At 42.1% G+C, this 15,641-nt stretch overlaps 1 protein-coding gene across 1 annotated transcript in view; it reads right to left on the reverse strand.

Moving 5' to 3' along the window:
• The window catches only part of MAP1B (microtubule associated protein 1B), a 109,072-nt gene extending 107,058 nt beyond the window's left edge, over window positions 1-2,014 (reverse strand). The window contains exon 1 of the mRNA XM_003925762.4: window positions 1,722-2,014. Coding sequence (XP_003925811.3) covers window positions 1,722-1,905 — 184 coding nt within the window. The 5' untranslated portion in view covers window positions 1,906-2,014. The remainder of the gene's footprint in view (window positions 1-1,721) is intronic.
• Between the last annotated feature and the right edge of the window lie 13,627 nt (window positions 2,015-15,641).

The following is a 15,641-nucleotide window of genomic DNA, read 5'->3' on the forward strand; positions in this document are numbered from 1 at the left end:
CCAAAGTCAATACGTGTAAATGTTTTCAAGGAGAAAATTGTGCAAACAACTAAATTAGAACTGATTAACCAAAGGCCTATAATCGGAAAATGAATGGTTATTGAGCCGCTCAAATAAGACATTTCACTATTTAAATATCTCTTCTTGAATTTTTGGGAATAAAATATCATGACTTTCAGCTCACATTTTTTTTTTTTTTTTTAACTGAAAGGGAAAAATCAAGTGCTTTAAAGTTAAACAAAGAACCAGGTCCGCAACTCCAGTCCCCACCCTGCAGCCTTTTGTTCTGGGGACAAGTGGCCGTTTCCAACTGCAGAGGCAGATGACAAGCATTTATTTATTTTTTAATCTAAAGCAAGGTTTTTATTTCGTCTTTTATTGGGGAGGGGGAGCAGAGAACGAGGCCTGCGTGAACGCCCTTTGTCCGCCTCGGGCTGCCGTAGAGACCGCAGTGCGGACTGCACCACGCCCACCAACCGGTGTCTCCCGGAGAAACGCTTCAGTACCACCCCAGGAGAATAGAGCGCGGGTTGGGGCTGCGGAGGGCCCCGGCGACCTCCGTCAGGGGCGAGGGGAGGGCCGGGACGCTGGGGGATAAAGGGAAAGGCAGAGACCAGAGCTGCCCACCCAGGGGTTCCCAGCGCAACAAAGCCAGGCAGAGGGAGAGGTGGGGGCGCGCAGCCCCCGCCAGCCCGAGGCTCCGGCGGAGCGCACGCCCCGACAGCCGAGCCCGACTGGGGCGCCGCAGTGTGGGGGGGCAGGTGCGTCGGGCGGTCCGGGGGCACTGCGGCAGCTCGGGTGGGGCTGGGGGCGGGTCTCTCGGTGCGCCCGAGGCTGAGCCTGTCGGACCTTCAGGACCCCGCCCAGGGTCGCGGGCGAACCGCTATTCGGCCTCCGCAGAGAGCGCCAAGGGTGCACGCACCGGGCGAGGAGCTGACCTACCCGCTGACGTCTCCCCCACCGACCCCCTTCAAGCTACCACTCCCGAGGCTGGGACTTTTAAAAGCAGCAGCCCCACCCCACAACTTGGGGTCCCATTGTCCTTTCTGAGAGCTGCAGCCAAGGCCCCAGGGGCGGTAGCGAGGCGGGCTCTGTCTGGTGGTAAAGCGCAGGCGGTTTTGCATCCCAGCATCCCAGGAGGGGTGGGGGGAGCGGGCGTGGCCCTAGGACTAGCCTAGTCATTCTGAGGAAAGAAAGGATCGGAAGGTTTGAAATCGGAAAAGGCGTTTCTCAGGGGCTGAGCTAGCCGTGGTGAGGATGAATCCCACGCAAGCCCTGGCACATGGGACTTCGGCCCCAGGTCTGCGGTTGTGGGAGTCCCAGCCTTTTCCTGAGGCCAGAGGGGGTTGAAAGGAGTGTTTGCATCAGGTCTCCCCCACCCTGCTGCCTCCTGCAGTTGCGGCTTTATTCTGACCTCTGCTCCCCTGACACCTGCATTTCACTTAGCGGGAGAGGCGGTGGCCAACTCAGCAGAGGATGCGGACCCAGCGTGGTGACAGATCCCTCAAGGTTATTGGGAGACTCCCCCTGGGTCTCATATCTAATAATTCGGATTATTCTTCTTAATTAGTCCAGAAAAGAGTCTGGACCAAGTATGGGAGGTGGTGGGGAGAGGCCTGGGTGCGGGGCACGCGAGAGGAGCGCGGTGACCGTCGCGCCCTGGGTGGGGTCGTGTTTGCGCGTCTCCCAGCGCGCGTCCCTGGGGACGCGGGGCCACTTACCGAGCTCGATATTGCCGATGGCGCGCCGCAGGTGCTCCTCGGTTACGATCTCGCCGACGACTACCAGCAAGTAGAACTTGCTGTCAAGGAAGCGGTGTGACAGGCTAGGCGAGGTGGACGCCGCCGGGTTGGCGATGCTGCCGGACGGCTCCGGCTCGGTGGCTTCCACCACCACGGTCGCCATCCTGCCGGCCGCTGTGCCTCGGCGAAGTGTCTCGCTCCGGCCGCTCCTCTCCTCTGCGGCAGGAGAAAGGATTATCTCCGAAGGTGCTGTCTCCGCTCCGCCCCCTGCGTCCCCCCTCCTCTGGCGCTGCGCGCCGCGCGCCGCCTCCCCCTCCGCCCTCTCCTAGCGCCGCGGAGAGTGCGCGGCGGAGAGGAGCGGGGAGTGAGAGAGGGCGGGGAGGCGGCGCTGCTTTTATATGGAGACTAGGCAGGGAGCCGGGGAGGAGGAGGAAGAGGAGGAGGAAAGGACCACCCGGCACATCCTCACGCGGTGGCTGCCTCCGCTCTTCCAGCCGTTGGCCCGGGGCTGATGTCATCTGCAGCAAATCATCTCGCCCGCGGCCCGGAAGCTGAAGGGACGAGGTGTGCTGACAATGGTCGGGGTAGGGCCGAGAGCCAAGGGGCTGGGGAGCCCGCTGGGCTCCTGCTACAGCTTTGAAGGGGAAAAAAGCTCCCAGCCTACACGCCCTGCCACGTACACACCCACTGCCCATTCCACACCCTCACCCTGTCTATGCATGGGAATGGGATGAGTTTCCATTTTCAGAGTAGGGGGTCTTTCCCTTGTTCGAGGTACACTAGTCAGGCCTTTGCCTGGTGTGCCATCTATGATGTAGGCAGGTTCGCAGGAACTGACATAGCCACAGTGAGCAGACTCGGGACTGTGGGTACCCCGCCTAGGAAGGTGGAACCTGTGTTTTCTTTGACCTTGTGGCTTTAAGAAGACGAGTTTACTGGTATTTACCAATATCAATATTTACCACCTTCACTTAAAGAATACCTCAAAAATGCAAAACTTAAGCCTGCTATTGTTCAGGCTTTGGATTCTACTCTGCCAGGGCCAGGGGTGAAAAAGTACTGGCTTTGTGGTGCCCATGGGAAATGAGAGAAATGCAGATGCATTATCTCAGATACCGATTTCTTTCCTTAATATGCTGAACAGATAGTCTCAGGAATAACAGAGAATAAAGAGAAGATACTGTCTCTACCCAGCAGGGTTACAGTGACTATAATGTACTTTTCAGTTCCTTGGGGAACACATGAGCAAATTTATCTCATGTGACAATGATGTCTTTTAAAATATATGTAGCATTTGGAATTTTTATTGCCTTTGTTTATGTTTAGAAGAACTCGTAAAAAAAAAAAATTTTTTTTTTAAGGCAGCCTATTTACAACCGTTTCTCACAAACATACTGATTACAGCTTCTGTCCCAGAAAAGGGGAGGAGGAAAGAACAAAATGTGCAGACATGGTACCGTCATGAAAGATGGGGGATTCGAGCTTTAAGGAAGAGGAATAGATGGAAATTAGTGAACACAGCCTTAATACCAGAAAGCATATTAGTAGAATATAGATGGTAGATAGATAATCACCTAGATATTCTTAAGATTTCCAAAATAACCCAGTGTCTTAGGTGTTAGCTGCCATGACTTCCTGGTTATGTACTCTGCTCTCATATCTTTCCTGAAACCCTGGCATGGGAGACATCTGGGCAGCCAAGGGCTGGGGTGTCCCATCCAACATGTCAATCTGATCAATATAGAATAAAAATACTGTCTGGCCCGCAGTATTCGGGGTCCGTGACAGGCTCACTAGAGAATTGCATTCACCAGTAACTAGATGAAGTGTTTTCACATCATATTTTGGTTAAGATACTCAGTTGCGGTTAGAGAGATAAGGCCATCACCAAAGCCCAACATCAGGGCGAGGGGCAGGAGATACGGTGAAGTGCACTGTTTTCCAGAAGTCATCCATTGGATTCCAGCCTCATGTAGTGTGTGTTTGTTTTTCCTTTCTTTGAACCACTATTACTTTTCTGTATGTAATAGTTTTCCTTTACTCAGTTTATTTCTTTTACTAAAATTTATTTTTAAATGCAATTCTGTGTTTCTATGTAAACGGAAGCACTAATACCACTTATTAATAGAAAGTATCCGTAAAAGCCAGTGCGGTGGCTCAAGCCTGTAATCCCAGCACTTTGAGAGTCCGGGGTGGGCGGATCATGATGTCAGGAGATCGAGACCATCCTGGCCAATGTAGTGAAATCCAGTCTCTACTAAATACAAAATATTAGCCGGATGTGGTGGTGCATTCCTGTAGTCCCAGCTGCTCCAGAGGCTGAGGCAGGGGAATCACTTGAACCTGGGAGGCAGATGTTGCAGTAAGCCAGTGAGCCGAGATCGTGCCACTGTACTCCAGCCTGGTGACAGAACAAAACTCTGTCTCAAAAAAAAAAAGTGTACCTAAAAATATACACAATGAAAATAAGATGTAATCAAAGTCCTGCTACATACTGTTATTATTTGCTCAAAACTGAGTCCAAAGCTCTCCTTTCTTGGTTGAAAACGGAGATTGGCCAAGTGTTAGGTGTTAAAGACATACCAACACCTAACTGAGTTGTTCTCCATGTTATAACCGAAGGTTGGATGAAAATTATATTAAAGCACTTTCTTCCTGTATGTGTCTGTGCAATTAAACACCATGACCATGACCACCTAAGTCATCACCCACACTTTGAAAAATAGAGGCATAATGGGAGAAAGACTAGGGATGCAGACTGCTACTTTACAGTTCTATAACTTTGGCAAGTGACTTATTCTTTTCGATCTTCCATCTCCTCATTTAATGAGAAGAATAACATCTTTATAACTGTTTAAGTAACTGCAAGAAAGCAGGAAATGATGGAATGTGTAAGCACCTGATACACTGGTTGGGCATAGTAAGCAGTCAAGGGAGGGATGGTTGGTTAATTGACCTGTTTTCTAGCAGTTCCTAAGAGTGCAGTAAAAGCAATCTTACAAAATGTGCAAGTGATACTGCTACAACACCTCTGAAACAAGAACAGAATATTACTTTATTGTACTTCAAAACTAGAAAATACCCTTTCCCTTCTTCATCCTAAGAAAATATACGCATTTCTAAGGAGGAGGAAAGGGGAAAACTAGCATATAAGAGCACCAGTATTGCCAGCTCCCCAGCTGACATCACCTGGATATACCAAAGGCACGTGAACCTTGACGTGGTGCAAACCCAAATCATCTTAACCCTCCAAACTTGATCCTCTCTCACTCTTGTTATCTCAATGAAACCTAACACTATGTATCCCATGATGCAAGCCAAAACCTCACAAATACTTTGGACTCTCCCCTGACCCTTAACTTTGTGTGCAATCTAGCATGGAGTCTGGTCAGTTTCACCTTTGGTATCTCTTCAGTCCATCCACTCTTCTCCATTATCACCACCCTAGTTCAAGCTGCCATCATTGTGAGAGGTACTCACCCAATGGGTTCCAGAATCAGACTGCCTGGTTTTGAATCCTAATACCTTAATATATTAGCTGTGCACCCTTAAGTAAGGTGCTTAACCACTCCATACCTTGGTTTTCTCATTTGTATAGTAGAGGTGAGTACCCACCTCATGGACCGGGTGACAGATTAGCTATGTAAAGTGCTTGAAACAGTGCCTTGTATATAATGAGCACTTCATAGAGTTAGTTGTTTTTTGCTGTTACTGTTTAACATTTTACCATGGAAAATTTCAAACAGAGATTAGAGAGAATAATATGAATAACCCCCACATACCCATTATCTCCAGTCAATAGATTTTTAGTTTGCTTCTTTAAATCAAGATTGAAATAATGTCTATATATTTCAACTGATTGATCAGTCTTAAACTCTTTTGATCTTTGCAATCCTACTATTTTTTCCTTGTAATTTTCTGTTAAATAGTGGCAACATTTGTTCAGCAGAGTTTCATAAACCCTGAATTTTGCCAGTTGCATCCCCTGTTGTGTTATTTAACACGTTCTTCTATCTTCTGAATTTTCTGTGTACTGATAACCCTAAAGGCTTGATCAGATGCAGGTTTGATATTTTGTTATAAGTATACTTCATAGATAATATTGTAGTCTTCCATCAGAAGGCACCTGAAGGCTGCTTGACCCTCATTCTGTGATTTTAGCAGGTATTGATGATCATTACCTAGATCCATTATTTCACTATGGATTGAAAAAATGATAATATTCTAATTTTGTTATTATTTATTTGACAGCTAGAAGACTTCTGTTAGGAGAAGCATTATCCTGTCAGTTGATTACCTTGATGTACAGTATGTACAGGAAAAGAAGGACAAACACATGATTTTTGCTCTTTATTTACTAATTTTCAAAGTAATTAATTTATTCCAAATCATTTTCTAAAGGTGACTAATTATTTTGTATCATTGCAAATATAAGTCACTGTTACATTATTCATGTTGATGCATTCATTTTTTGATCTTTGGCCAGTAGTATAAGGCATCCCCAGCTTACCTTGCACATATCTGGCCTCAGAACCTGGAATTAGCCGTTTCTCTGTGGAATGCAAGTTCCTTAAGTGGGTAATGGTATTTGGAGACCCCTGTATACCAGATATTACTACTATCTTGATCATTGTTTCTAGATGTTTTCAGTCGACAGAAGTATGAAATAAATTGTTTTCAAGCATGAGTTCATGCTTATACCTCTAATTCAGAATCAGGACTACAGGGATTTTGCTTAACATTTTATCATGCATCTGTATTTTCTTCATCCTACACCTCAAATTCCAGTTTTCAAAGACACCAAAGGTGACAGAATTAGAACAGCAGATAATTTCCCATTTTTCTTGCTCTATAATATATACAAATTACTCTCACAGTAGTTTTAGACAAAAAAGCAACACTTTTGCCAACAATGTGATTTCCAAAAACATTTTCAGGTATATAGTTTTTGTTGTTGTTGTTTGTTTTGTTTTTTTCTTGAGAGACAGCGTCTCGCTCTTGTTGCCCAGGCTGGAGTGCAGTGGCACCATCTTGGCTCACTGCAACCTCCACCTCCCAGGTTCAAGTGATTTCCCTGCCTTAGCCTCCTCAGTAGCTGGGATTACAGGCATCCACCACCACGCCTGGCTAATTTTTGTAATTTTCATAGAGAGGGGGTTTTGCCATGTTGGCCAGGCTGGTGTGGAACTCCTGACCTCAGGTGATCTGCTCAGCTCGGCCTCCCAAAGTGCTGGGATTATAAGTGTGAGCCATGGCACTGACCTAAGGTATATAGTTTTAAAATCTAATTAATTCTGTTGCATATGATTATGCCACTAACTCAATGTATAGTTATGTTCATTTGTTTCATTTTGTTTTCAGTTCTCATAGATTAATTTTCAAAATTTAATTTTGCTTTATAATAATGTAAGATATCTACATGGTTTCAAGGTGAAATCCACAAAACAATTTGTATTTGGAGAACTTTAGCCTCTATCCCCGTCCCCTCTGCTGTTCTCCCTGTCTATTCCTGTGGGTAACACTTTTTAACCTTGATTTAGCCTTTCACTTTAAAAATGCAAGTAACAGCATATACATACAATTTTCTCCACTTTGCTTTTTTTTTTATCAAACACTGTATTCTGGCTATAACTTTATAATAATATATGTTAATATTTCTCATTTTTATTTATAGCTGCATAGTAACCCATTATGTTTGTATACTGTAATTTACTCAACCAGTCCATTTTTGGTGAACATTTGAGCTATTTCTAGTTTAATTTATATTGTAAACAGTAGGTCTAGCTATTTTTTTTTCCCCTGTGCAAGCTCAGTAGTCTACTGGCATCTGTATATCCACAATGACTTACCCATTCCATGCTTCATACCACATGGCGAATGATCTTTTCTAATCTGGTTATGTTACCCATCTCCACTTAAGATACAAATGGTTTCCTATTGTTTTTAGGATAAAAACCAGGCTTCTCAGTGTCCCCTACAAGTCTGGTCCCATTAATCTCAGCAACTTCATCTGTCCCCTCCACTTGCCCTTGTTTTCCAGCATCAGCCACAATGACTTTGTGTCAGGCCATCCTTCCTTCCAATACAGGGCCTTTCCCTTCCTTCTCCCTGTAAGGAGAGCACTATGTTCGTCCATTTTCTGTTGTTACAACAGATACCACAGACTGGACACTTTATAAATAAAATACATTTATTTTGGAGGCTGTGAAGTCCAAGGTGGAACTGAATCTGGTGAGGAACTTCTTGCTGTATCCTCTCAGGGCCGAAGGCAGAAGGCAAGAGAGTGCAGGAGTGAGAGAGCAGAGAGCAGTGAAGGCTGAACTCACTTTTATAACAAAGCCACTGTCTGGATAGCTAACCCACTCCAGAGCTAACAACATTAATCCATTCATGAGGCAGATCTCTCATGACCCAATCACCTCTTATCAGGCCCCACCTCCCAACACTGTTGCAATGGGAATTAAGTTTCCAACACATGAACCTTGGAGGACACATTTAAACCACAGCAAAACTGACTCGTTAACTTCACCTAATTAATATCTTCTCATTTCATAGATAGCATCTCAGCTATCACTTTCTTAGGGAAGCCCATTCTGACCTTCCTCACTAAGTCATTTAACCTTTTTAAATGCACCTTTAGTTGGCTGACATTTTTCATTATTGTAATTTTGCATTTGTATCTGCAATTTAAAAAATTTGTCTCAGACTTCACCATTGAACTCTGTGCTCTACAGATGCAAAGAACATGTCTATCTCCACTCCCACACACCCTCTTCACACTCACCCCACCTACCTTAGTACTCCTCTTGCTCAGCATAGGGCATATGCTCAGTCAAAGCATATTCAATGACTAAATGAATGACTTCTATGAGCCATGGTAGAGTGCTAGGTGCTTAAAGTACTTCAGTGAATTCACATAGACTTTCTAAGAAATTGGTATTATTTATATTTTTGAAGCTTTAAAGTCTGTATTGCTGTCCCTTTTTAATTTCTGATCTTGACACTTTGTGTTTTCTTTGTGGTTGTTTTTTTTTTTTTTTCTTGATCAGTCTAGCTAGGGGCTTATCAGTTTCATTAATCTTTACAAAAAGCTACATTTGACATTACTGATAGTTTTCTATTTTATGTACATGAATATATGTTTTCATTGAATCTGTTTTTATCTATTCTATTTTACTCCTAATTTCTTTGGGTTTTATCTTACTTTCTGTTTTAGCGCCTGAGAAGCTTAAGTAATTGATTGTCAGTTTTCCTTCTTTTCTGATAAATACATTTAAGGTTAAATATTTCTAAGCCCTGCTTCAGCTGTCCTGTGCACATTTTGATGTTTTATTGTCATTATCATTCATTTCATTATATTTTCTAATGTCATTGTGATTTCTTTTTTGCTGTTAGTTATTGTTGTTTGACAGATGAAAAACTGACATGGAGAAAAGTTAGGCAATTCATCCAAATCACAAAGATAGGACATCAAAAACTTGTGGAAAGAACTCTGCTATGTCATATTTCAAAGTCTGTGACCTCCTTTATGTGATACTTTTCCTCTAGCTATAGGAATTAAAGCAAATAAAGGAAGGCACAGCCCAAGTGTTGATTGGTGGGAAGAATAACAGAGTCAGGGTAAATCTCACATTGAATGAGTCTCCAGTATTGTGTTGTTAGTTAGAATGAAAGTGATTCTCTAGAGTGTAATTTAAGAAATATGTCATTTAAGTGTCAAGAAATAGTCTGTTTACTCAGCATTCGTCAGTCCTTTCTTTCCAAACTTAAAGCTAGCTATAGAAAAATTGCAGAGAGCCTGGGGGAAAGAAACAAAAGGAAAATTATGGAAAAGGCTTACAAGGTGTAAAGTATTGGAGAACAATTTAAAAGGATAATCTATATGCTGTATCATTGATGGGTGCAGCCATTCTCTATGCCCATAAAATAAATGGGTCTAATTCTTAACAGTGGCTGTTAGGTTAGTTAGAAGAGGGATATTTCTGAAAATCCCATAGTGAACTTCATAGCCAGAGGAACATGTCTTATACTTCTTTCTATTTAATCATTTTTATTCTCTGTGTGTTTTTTGTTTTGTTTTGTTTTGTTTTGTTTTGTTTTGTTTTGTTTTGTTTTGTTTTGTTTTGTTTTGAGACGGTGTTTTGCTCTTGTTACCCAGGCTGGAGTGCAATGGCACGATCTCGGCTTACCGCAACCTCCGCCTCCTGGGTTCAGGCAATTCTCCTGTCTCAGCCTCCTGAGTAGCTGGGATTACAGGCACCTGCCACCATGCCCAGCTAATTTTTTATATGTTTAGTAGGGACGGGGTTTCACCATGTTGACCAGGATGGTCTCGATCTCTTGACCTCGTGATCCACCCGTCTCGGCCTCCCAAAGTGCTGGGATTACAGACTTGAGCCACTGTGCCCGGCCTATTTAATCATTTTTGACTCTGAAAGTGCCTCTTTTTTCTTTTGGTGCAATAGTGGAAAAAAATATCACACTGGAAGGCCAGTTGACTGAGATCAATTCCCTTTTCCTAACTGTGTGAACGGGGTCCTTCCCATCACTACCCTTCAACAGCAAACAAAACGAAACGCACCCTGTAAATGTATAAAGCAGGAAATGAAAATTTCTTCTTTGCTACCCCTATTTCTATTCCCCTTCCTAGAGGCTAAACTATTTTGTGTGTGTGTGTGTGTGTGTGTGTGTGTGTGTGTGTGTGTATACACACACATACTATATATATTCTTTATGTACCCATATATGTAGGTAATTGTCTCTAGGACCCCTCTGTGAATACCAAAATTCAGAGATGCTTAAGTTCCGTACATACAATGATGCTTATAACCTATACACATCCTCCCATATACTTTAAATCATTTCTAGATTACTTATAATACCTAAAACAATGTAAATGTCATGTAAATAGTTGTCATACTGTACTGTTTAGGAAATAATGACAAGAAAAAAGTCTGCACATAGAACAGATTCAACCGTTCTTTGTATATATAAAACTTTATATATATATATATATATGTAAAACTTTATATATAGAGAGGGGTCCTAGAGACAATTCCCTACATATATGGATTATATATATATATATATATATAAAGTTTGTTGAATCCACAGATGTAGAGCCAGTGTATATGGAAGGCTGACTGTATACATGTATCTTCCCCATATAAATGAAATAATACTTTATATACTGTTCTTCAAATGGCATTTTCCCTTTAGAGCTCTTTTCAAATATGTAAAAATCTATTTTTAAAACTGCTGCACAGTAGCTCATAGAATGAATCTGCCATAGTTCATTTATTCTTTCCACTCCTGATGGTTCTATAGGAGGTCTTTGGTTTTTTTCTATTATAAATAGTTTGCAATGACCATACTTGTAAATGCTTCTATACTCATATGCATATCTCTGAGCACAGATGTCTAGATCTGAAGCCGAATAGATGGGTTGAAGGCGATACCTAATTTTAACATTTGATGACTCCTGCCAAATTACCCTCTGAAAAGAATTTAACAGTTTATACTCCTGCCACACGATTGCCTCTTTCCTCACATCATAATGTAAGTCTTCTTATTTTTTACTCATCAGAGGGAGAGATATATTTACTGTTTAAAACTGAGCACCTTTTTAACTGCTTTTTTTTTTTTTTGGTTTAACTCTTTAAGATGTGTCTTTTTTCCTGGACTGTTGTTTTTATCTTTACTGGATTTTATAAGCTTTTTATATAATCTGGATAATAAGCTTTTGTCATCAATATATGTTGCAGATACTTCCTCTCAGTGTGTCAGACTTTGTATTTATGTCTATTTATTATGTCTGTGACCATACAAATTATTACATCTCTTATAAGGTTAAGCCAAGCTTCTTTCTTTATGAGCTATTTGGAGTTGTCTTGTTTTAGAAAGGCTCTCTTATCCCAAACCTTAAAACTATTCTCCTAATAATTTTAGAGTTGTTCAGTTGAGAGAGTGCTTAATCTGGGAGATAATAAAGGTTCATAGAGGAAGAAATATTTGAAATTGTCCTGGAAGACCAACATTTTTCAGCAGGCAGTGATGGAGAAAGCACAATCTAAATGAAGAGAACAGCACGAGCAGAAAGAACCGGTAGAAATATACTGAGCTTATTCTTGAAAATAGCTAGCAGTTCACTCCTCCTTTCTTTTGTATGCTAACGGCAGCACACTGAACAAACTGTTCTGTCATCTTGCTTTTATCACTTAACGTATCTTTGAAATATTTCCATAATCATCATAAGGAGTATCCCCATTGCTTTTGAGCAATGCATAGAATTTCATTTTGTGTAAATATCATAATTTATCACTCTTCTATTTTTATCACTCCTCTGTCTATGATGACTTCCAGTCTTTCGATAATATAAACAGTGCTCTATTAAATTAAGTTCTGTATATGTCATTTTCCACAGGTTAGAGACTATCTGTAGTATAAATTGCTGGTAAATTACTGAGTCCGGGATATGCATGTTTGCAATTTTGGAAGATCTTAAAAACTTGCCTCCAATAGGTATTGTACCAATATGTACTTCTGCCGGTAATAGACGGGTAGGCTGCCGATTCCTCAAAATATAAGTATTTTGAAACTTTTAAATTTTAACCCACTTAGCATAATTTAAAAATTATGTCTCTGTGTGATTTTAGTTCCATTTCCCTTATTATATGTAAGGCTGAACATCTTGGCATATGTTTAAGGGCCATCTGCATTTCCTTTTCTGTGCAGTCAGCTTAGACGCTTTGCCCATTTTTTCTAGTAGACAATTAGTGTTTTTCTTATTGATTTGTATGTATTCTGTATTAGTCCTTTCTCACACTGCTACAAAGAAATGTTTGAGACTGTGTCATTTATGAAGAAGTTTAATTGGCTCACAGTTCCATAGGCTGTACAGGAAGCTTGGCTGGGGAGGCCTCAGAAAACTTACAATCATGGCAGAAGGCAAAGGGGAAGCAGGCATATCCACACATGGCCAGAGCAGGAGGAAGAGAGATAAAGAAGAAGTGCTACACACTTTTAAGCAACCAAATCTCGTGAGATCTCACTGTCATAGAAATAGCAAAGAGGAAATCTGCCCCCATGATTCAGTCACTTCCTGCCAGGTCCCTCCTCCAACATTAAGGATTACAGTCCGGCATGAGATTGCCAGCGGAACACAAATCCAAACCATATCACATTCTTTATACATTTGGGAAATTAACTTTTTTCTGTAATATGATTTACAATGTTTTTCTCAGATTTACATTTGTTTTTTGACTTTTCATATTGTGAATTTTGCCATGGGAACTTTTTTTTGTCATTAAATTTACCTATTATTTCATTCATATGGCTTCTGTAAGTATTCATAAGTGTTATACTTAGAAAGACCTTTACCACTCTGAGATTATATAAGAAAAATTCTCTCAGGGTTTTTTTCTAGTAATTTTAAGACTTTTAATATTTTGGATTTTTCCACATATAGTTTATAAGATAGCAATCCACATTTTTCCCCAGATCTACAACGTTTTGCTGCCAGAAGATTTTACAAAATTTTGTAGTTACTTAGTAACTTATATTTCTTCCCCATTGATTTTGAAATCTCTAAGAGCAGAAACTTTTATTTCATGTTTTTATTCTCTCACATGCCTGCTCTTTAATGCACTTCAACCCCAGCCCCAAGTCTCACCTAGTACTTGGCAATTAGATAGTTCTCCAGCATTTCTTAACTGCTGAGGAGAAAAGATTCCACCTGATTTAAGGTAAGTCCTACCCAGGATGTGACTGCAAATGAGACTGGGAAGTTCTCAACCCATGTCTTTTCATTAAACTCCGGCTTTTACCAAGTACAAGTACCAAATGAGTCATACTGACACATGTAGAGGATGGTATCCTGAGGGGAAAAGAATTGTGGTGGAAATAGCCAAGGCTGCTTGGAGACAAGCTTCTCAGCTGGCACTGCAGAACAGCAGCCACCGCCACAGCAAACAGCAAAACAATAACAAGCTGGCTTGCAGAAGGTGGGAAGCTGCCCACACAAATGCAGGCTCCCTTCCCAGGCTACCAGCGGTCCCTGCGGATGAAGTATTCTAAATGGGCAGCTGTTGTGGTGTCCTCCCAGCTTACAGGAACTGAAGATATCACTCACTAGCAGAAGTGCTCTGGGGCGGCAGTGAGGAGTGCTGTCTTTGGACTCTGAGGGAAACATCTGGATGGCACCAGACTCAGGGAGATGTGTCTTTTGTGTCCTGATAAGCACTAACAGCAATAATTGGGTAACAGCAATCTGCTCCACATCATTCTAGGCCCTAGGAGGGCACAAAGTTGGTTCTTGGCCCAGGTTATCAGGAAAGTGACATAGGCACATACAAATAAAGTATCCAGCAGCAGAAAGGGATGTTCTGAACAGTCCAGGTTGCATAAAGGAATGTGGAAAAAGAAGTAGTTGCAACCAGCTGGGAGCACCAGGAAAGCTCAGAAGGAGGACGCCTCCAGCAGCCAGTAAGGTGTACTCTGTCTGTCACAGGTGCCTTGGAGAGTGGAGGATCTGAAGGCCACTTTTTGAGGCTGATAGGAAGAAAGCAGACAGTGGGGTTGGGGGTGGGGGATGGGGGTGACAGAATGACGCCCTCACCCTCTGCAATGTTCACATTCTGATCCCTGGAATGTGTGAATATGTTACTCTAGCTGACAAAAGGGACTTTGCAGGTGTGATTACAGATTTTGAGCTGGGGAGATGATTCTGGAATATGTCATTAGGCCCAATATAATCACAGGATCCTTATAATAGGGAGACAGGAGTGTCAGAGTTAGAGATGAGATTCAATGATGGAAGCAAAAGTGAGAGAGAGATGTGAAGATGGAAGGAGAAGACCGTGGTCCAAGGAATGTGGGTGGCCTCTAGAAGCTGGAAAAGGCAAGGAAATGGATCCTCCCCTAGGGACTCCAAAACCCTGCTGACACCTTGAAGGTAGGACTTCCAACCTCCAGAACTGTAACAAATTTATGTTGTTTTAAACACACTAAGATTGTGGTAATTTGTTACAATAGCCATGGGAAACTAGCACAGGTGGGTCAGACACTTCAGGAGATGTAATTTCTTTGTGTAATTCCTTCTGGGGAGCTCCATGAAGGCTGTCATTTAGTACAGCTCAGCTGTGCCCCAATCTTGCTCCATGTTACGGGCTAGAATACGGTAGAATCGGGCAGGAACAGAACAAAAGATGGGGGATCCCGTGAAGCCCCCTGCCTTGGCACTTCTCTTCTTTGTGCTTCGCATTTGCAGCATGGTCAGCATACGCAGCATTCACCCTCGAAATCAGTAGGAGCTGGGCAAGAGCATCTGAAAACCACAGGTTTTAAAATAGTGATACAATTGAAGTTGTGCTTTAGGAAACTGTGGGCAGTTTCTCTCAAATTCCATGGTCAGCATGTATCTGATTGCCTCTCATATGGCGTTTCTATTTGCCGTTTCTGAACGGAGCTTGGTTCTTTAGAATTCTATAGTTGTTTATAGATTAGTTACTGCAGACATGAAGTCTTTCTATGTGTGTGTGAGCTTTTAAAAGTAAAGCCATATATAGATACCAAATGAAAAACAAAGTTTTCAAATTGTGATATCGGGGCACAAAGGGATAGACATTTATTTGGTCATTCAGACATTCATTCAATGAACGCATCTTTAGCAAGCATCTGCCATATAGCAGATACGGCTGGAGTCGCTGGAGATGCGATGATTAGAGAAACAGACTTGGTTCCTCCCCTCATAGGCCTTACTCTCCAGAGAGGAAGAAGTGCAGATATGGGAAACTAGAAAAAGCGGAGAAAGGATATTTTAAACATCTTTTGTCCAAGCTTTATTGAGGTATAATTGAGAAATAAAATTTTACATATTCAAGGTAATACAATGTGATGATT

Source organism: Saimiri boliviensis, chromosome 1 (assembly GCF_048565385.1).
Source record: "Saimiri boliviensis isolate mSaiBol1 chromosome 1, mSaiBol1.pri, whole genome shotgun sequence".
Taxonomy (NCBI): Eukaryota; Metazoa; Chordata; class Mammalia; order Primates; family Cebidae; genus Saimiri; species Saimiri boliviensis.